Source organism: Helianthus annuus, chromosome 7 (genome assembly GCF_002127325.2).
Source record: "Helianthus annuus cultivar XRQ/B chromosome 7, HanXRQr2.0-SUNRISE, whole genome shotgun sequence".
Classification (NCBI taxonomy): domain Eukaryota; kingdom Viridiplantae; phylum Streptophyta; class Magnoliopsida; order Asterales; family Asteraceae; genus Helianthus; species Helianthus annuus.
The window spans coordinates 66,672,504-66,678,900 of record NC_035439.2 but is presented as its reverse complement, the minus strand read 5'-3'; the positions used below and the strand labels follow the sequence as shown (position 1 = coordinate 66,678,900).

At 38.4% G+C, this 6,397-nt stretch overlaps 1 protein-coding gene across 1 annotated transcript; it reads right to left on the bottom strand.

Annotated features, from left to right (window-relative positions):
• Nucleotides 1-306: 306 nt before the first annotated feature.
• Nucleotides 307-1,528, bottom strand: LOC110866350. The gene is made up of 5 exons (XM_022115525.2): nucleotides 1,504-1,528; nucleotides 1,352-1,421; nucleotides 1,209-1,254; nucleotides 670-1,110; nucleotides 307-480 (listed from the first exon to the last, which is right to left on the bottom strand). The coding sequence occupies exons 2-5, from the start codon at nucleotides 1,398-1,400 to the stop codon at nucleotides 330-332; spliced, it is 687 nt and encodes a 228-aa protein (XP_021971217.1). The 5' UTR covers nucleotides 1,401-1,421; nucleotides 1,504-1,528; the 3' UTR covers nucleotides 307-329.
• Nucleotides 1,529-6,397: the final 4,869 nt, after the last annotated feature.

Below are 6,397 nucleotides of genomic sequence, written 5' to 3'. Positions count from 1 at the left end.
ATCATAACCCAGTTAAGTCAGTTAGTAAATAAGGACTGATTGTGTAAATTTGTAACATAAAGGACCATTTAAGTAAATATTAAACACCGCCACCACTAGCCCTGCCACCACCACCACTCCGCTGCCACCACCACCGCCACCACAGCCCTGCCACCACCACCACTCCGCTGCCACCACCACCACCACCACCGCCACCACAGCCCTGCCACCACCACCACCACTCCGCTGCCACCACCACCACCGCCACCGCCACCACAGCCCTGCCACCACCACCACAGCCCTGCCACCACATGCGGAATAAGCAGATAGAATGACAGAATAATAATTAGCTACGAAAAATAAAGAAAATGAACTTGCCCAGAAGACCCATTGTGGTTATTTTGTGTTTGTTCTTCCCGGCTTCCTTCCTCAGTTGACCACCGACGAAGCACCTTGGTTGACCACCGTCGAAGCACCTCAGTTGACCACCGACTAAACAGCCTACACGGTACAAGTTAAGAATGGTGAGGTGGCAAAATGGGTCAAAACAAGTTGGCTGACTGGAAAATGCTTTTCTTTTATCAATTTAGGAGGGCTTATGCAATTAAATACATATTGGATGATTAACCCATGACCCCATTGAAATAAAACATAACCTGAGTCAACAAATTTATGTGTAAACGAGTTTACCTGAAGCGGCGTTGCAAACAACCAAGGGAATCACGAGCTCTAGTAGCATATGTAAAGTATATTCTAGTACCGACCCCAGGAAGAATTTTCTCGACCAAATTAGATGTTGCAAAAAGTACTCCTAATCCTTGCACTAACAATACGGGAGAGAAGACAACAGGAAGACGGACAAGTCTAGCAGCAGCAGGTTTACCCTCCAAGTGCATACAAAGGAGGATTTGAAAACCGACGATTAGAATTTTCATGACAATGCAAACTGTGTCTTGTAGACCACACAACCTATTTTCGGAGATATCCTCGGTGGACTCCGTTACATCACTGTTCCAATCGAGATATCTAATAGCCCTTGATGATGAGCTTCCTACACGTATTTGAGAATTTGTATGAGTTAGTGGATTACACCACTTTGTACAAACAAGAAACACAAAGCACTCTGCAATTCTGTAAAGCATGAATTCGTAACGTGTTAGAATAGCTAAAATATATAAGATGCAAAGATGAAAAATCATTAAAATATAAAGTTACAAAGTAGACTATACCCGAAATACAAGAACACATCCCACCAGCTTAAAGAACTTGTGTCACCTGCTAAATGGAAGAGAATAGACCCATTGCAGTTTTTAGGAATTTCATAGAATATATATATTTAAGAGTTAGGACAGTCGTTTAAGAAGAATATTACCAGACAGCTTTCGAATAGTGAACACGGTACCAACAAAAAAGAATCCCATTGAGATAGCAACCCAAAAATGCTGAAATAGAGAACAATCATTTAGCAGTAGTTTCTTAATCATGTTAAGCAAGCAAGCGGATAAATTAATGAACTAAACTCACAGGAAGTGCCACCAAAATTTCATCAAATTCTGGTGGCAGGGCTGTGGTGGTGGTGGCAGGGCTGTGGTGGCGGTGGTGGTGGTGGCAGCGGAGTGGTGGTGGTGGCAGGGCTGTGGTGGCGGTGGTGGTGGTGGTGGCAGCGGAGTGGTGGTGGTGGCAGGGCTGTGGTGGCGGTGGTGGCGGTGGTGGTGGCAGGGCTAGTGGTGGTGGTGTTTAATATTTACTTAAATGGTCCTTTATGTTACAAATTTACACAATCAGTCCTTATTTACTAACTGACTTAACTGGGTTATGATTTTTGGACTGAAATGGCACCTTTCCAGAACGTGGGGGACGAAAATGGCGCATTTTTGAAAAATGGACTGAAATGGCCAAAGTGACCAAACCACAGGGACGAAAATGGCAGTTAACTCTTTAATTTATTAGGAACTTTATGTAACTCTCTCTATTTAATGAATGATGGTTTTAATTAAATTGGTGTTTGGATGATGTTGTGGGTAAAACACACTCGGGATGGTGAAGGATAATAAGGGAAGCTTGAACCAACACCCCATGCACAAAAAACAGAGCCTCCCGTCAATTTTTCTCCATTACAGCAAGTTCGGCATCGGCCGTGTCCAGCCAACACGGCCCCGTGCTGAACAGTCTGCAGGAAATCGCCCAGTTCAGTTAACTGGACACGGGGCGTGTTTGCTGAACACGCCCCGTGCCCAGCCTTCTTTTACTTTTTGATGATTTTTGTTACTGGCAACCTGAACATGGGGCCGTGCCCGGACACCACGGGCCCGTGTCCAGATGCCCAGTAACATAAAAATTTGTTTTTAACACACCTTTTACACATTCAATCAACCTAAAAACTTATTTTTGGGACACATTGAGGACAATGTGTAATTTAAGTGTGGGGGGGGGGATGCTAAGACCTTGAATTTTGCAAGTCCTAATTACAAGCCATACACAAAACTCTATTGGAACCGCTAAACACCCCAATTTTTTTCAAAAAGTTTTCATTTTTTTTACTTGTCTTGGTTTAATTTGGGAATTACAAGTTCTAAAAAGATTATATTTTTACAAATTTACAACCGATAGCGTCGTGATAAAAAGAACCAACATAAGAAAATTATGAAACAGCATGACAAATCTAGTTAAAATTTGATTATATATACTTGAACACATAAAAACCCATTCCCACAAAAAGTGAGTTTTGAGCCTTTATTGATCATATAAATACATATCTTTAAACTAAATGCTCATTTTTCGTTTCTTGTGTGAATAGCCGCTTGGTTCTTATGACTCTAGAACTTGCCACGACGATACATTCCCGGTCCTTACCAACTTAAACCCAAGTAAGTAAATGATGGAGGCATTAGGACTAACCTTTTTATTTTCTTTCAACACCATTATTTTTCTTTTTTTACCACCTACCCAAAATCCCCCTAGTTAACCCCTTTGAGCCTAAACCTTTTAATTTGTAACCCATAAAACAAACACCCTTTACCCACCAAAACCTTTTTTCATTTTAAACCCTTTATTTTAGTAAAAAGCTCGATTTTTCATATGACATTTGTGACAACCCTCAAAATTCCATGTATTCCGTACAATTTATTAATGATAATTAAAGTGCTTGACGACTGTGTGGAATTACTTAACTGCTCTCTGATTACTGTGTTATACTTACATGTACTTGTTAACATACTAATAGTGTACAAAAAAGTCATTAAATAGTCCGTTATGCTTTCCTGAGTGTTGAAAATTAAAAACGTTACAAAAATATATATGTATGACACTTTACGGATTAATTAAGCACTTTAACGGAACTATATCAAATCGAACAACCGGACATTACCTGAAACACTAAAATATTACCAGAGACATTGTTTTTATTTTTCTGAATTAGTTATGGTCCCCGAATATCATAACACACACTACATAAATATCTAGTAACTAATACCCTAACCAATACACTTAGATTTCAACTATGATTAAACTAACTAGTTACAACCTACATCTAGACCCCCCCCACCTATGACCGTCCAACATGGTGGCCCCACCATAGATTTTATTTGATTATTATATTGGATCATGTTCCCCCATCTATGACACTTTACACAATGGATGAACACATGAAATGGTTATAAGAGTAGTCTTGTGAGCATAAGCCTCATTTCACCATCCACACATTCAACACCACTTCTCTCCCTTCTCCTTCTTCCTTTGTTTCGGCAGCCAACAACCACCACCATACCACCACCCTCACATCATCTTTCAAGAAATCTACACTCACCCAAAGGTGCAAGAGGTCCTACAACGAAGCTCAGTGCGTTTGGAAGTGGAAGGACCTTCTCCATTCGCTATTAACCACCACATTTCTTCACTCGAACTTCCCTAGTCTTGAACTAGTGGTAAGAACTAAGATCCGTTCATTTTTCATGTTCTTAGAGTGGTTAATAGTTATTTGATAATGAGAATCCATGAACACTAAAGAATCATGAACAAAGTCTTGCACATAAACTAACTTTGTAATGAAATATTGTTGAAATATAATTAAGTGATGATAATATGAAGTTGTCTTAATTATGTTGCTGATTACTTGCTGATCTACTTGTTAATATTGATGTTTGATGTTGTTGTGATCACTAAACATGTTAACGGAATCAATCAAACACAAGTTAGAAAGATAAAAGCTGAAACAGTAGGCTGTTTGGTAATTACAGCCAACTTCAGTTGGCTGTAACAGGACTATAACTTAACGAAATATGTATTTTCTGAAGTACAGATTTATGTATTATGAAATACGGTTCAAATGGCACTGGAATCGTAATTTTTGTACTTCGTTTACTATTTTTAAAGTGTTATTTTGTAACAACAGCTAGGGCTGCATTTTTATTGCTGAAAATATGCATTCTGTTTTCTGTCATAACTTGAGTTCTGTGTAGAGTTAGATCATGAAATTGGTGCTGTAGATGGAAACTGATGTCTAGTAATTGTCCCACTGGAATTTCGTCAATCCGACTTACACTGAACTTTTAATGAATTATTCTGTGGACTGCAGTCAGAAAAAGATAAATTTGAGTGCAGTCTGGAAAATGATTTTTAGTAAAATATTGGTGACGAATTAGATCCCAATATTTTTACACAATAATATTTGGATCGTTTAGCACCTTCTGTAAAAAGTTGGGAATTTTTGAAATAAGATAACTATTTTATTAAAATGCTCGAAAACAGTCCAGTTTTGGATATTTAACTTGAAAAGACATAAGTAGTGATTTTGCGTGTCTAAATGTCGAGTATGTTATCTGTGAATGATCTAACTTGTTATTGTTAGTGCATTACGTCTATTGACTTCGTCTTGTATCATGTAATAGAATAGGATAGGATAGGATATCCAGTGTACGAGGTTCGAGAAACGAAAGTTGGTGATTTTGCAAGAGGTTCCGCTTATATGGACAATGTCCATAAAAGCGAAACCACAAGCTAAAGGTTTCGCTCATATGGACGTCCATATAAGCGAAACTATCTCATCTATATATAGTGCACTGTTTCGCTCATTCGGTAGTTAGGGTCTTCGAAAGTGTAACGAAGTGCTGCCGATTTGCTCTAAGGTTGTAATCACTGTTATATCAATACAAGAGCTATTATAATTAGTCTGAGCGTCCGATTCATTGATTCCGCCTTTGAATTGGATAAACAACTCTTCTGATTGACTCATTCGGGTTCAACAACGGTCCTACAAGTGGTATCAGAGCTCAGGAGGAAGAGTTTAGCTCAATTGGAACTGATTTCTATCTTCTACACCTTCTTTTTCAATCTGATCAAGTTTTCACGGTTAAAATTGGCCAAATTGTTCACAGAATGTGTATTAGTGGATATTAACAAAGCCTTGAAAGTTACAGGACAAAATTCGGACTAAAAATGGATTAAATTGATCTTCGAATTGGTTCCGCTTATTTGAACATTAACTAGTTTCGCTTTTATGTCACCATAGTTTCGCTCATATGTCATCTGATTTAAGGGTTTCGCTCAAAAGTCACCTGGTTTTGCTTATTTGACAACATAGTTCCGCTTTTGTGTCACAAAGTTGAGAGGTTTTGCTCCAAACTGCTTGTTAGTTTCGCTCTTGTGAACTTCAGTAGTTTCGCTCGTGTGAACATAAGTAGTTTCGCTTTTGTAAATGTTGAGGTTCCGCTTATTTGACATCAACAGGGTTTCGCTTGTTTGTCACAAAAGGGTTTCGCTTATTTGTCATTTAGTGGTTTTGCTTTTATGTACTATTTCGCTCGAAGGGTCATTTCTTGATTTCGCTCGTATTTCAAGAATTTCAAAACATGGCTAATGTTGATCCTGATAGATGGTGGAAAGCAGATTATGCAAGATGGGAAATCGGAAAACTCAATGAACCATTCAAAGTAGCCAAGAAAGCCGAAAGATGGAATGACTTCTTGGAATGTTACATGGATCCATGGGATAATCCAGTTGTTGATCCATCAAAGGTGAATTTTGAAGCGGTAATAAATTTGCTTCCAAGGCAAGCTACTTTTAACACAAGAAGGTTATCTGAAAAAGAATATTTGCCGGATTTGGAGAAAAAGATAAGAGAAATTTGTATAGCAAGTTTGCCAAAGGTAGTAGAATTGAAGAAGAGAACAGAAGAAAAAGTGAAAAAGATGGTTGAAGATTTGGAAAAGAAAGCTTTAGGGGAGGTCAAAGCTGAAGCAGATAAAACTGAAAAGAGTTTGGAAGTTAAATCTGAAAAAGATGGAAAAATTTCAGAAGATGATTCAGAAAGAGCTCCAGTTTTTGATCATTCATACTCATCTGGTGAAGAGTGTGATGATGATAGCAAAGAAGTCGATGATGAACAGATTCTGGAGTTACGCTTGAATTGTGAAAAACTAAA

Coding starts and splice junctions, on each gene's coding strand:
- LOC110866350 (XM_022115525.2), bottom strand. CDS start 1,400: ATGGGATTCTTTTTTGTTGGTACCGTGTTCACTATTCGAAAGCTGTCT. Junction 1,255..1,351: donor CACTATTCGAAAGCTGTCTG/GTAATATTCTTC, acceptor TCCATTTAGCAG/GTGACACAAGTTCTTTAAGC. Junction 481..669: donor TGTTTGCAACGCCGCTTCAG/GTAAACTCGTTT, acceptor TGTACCGTGTAG/GCTGTTTAGTCGGTGGTCAA.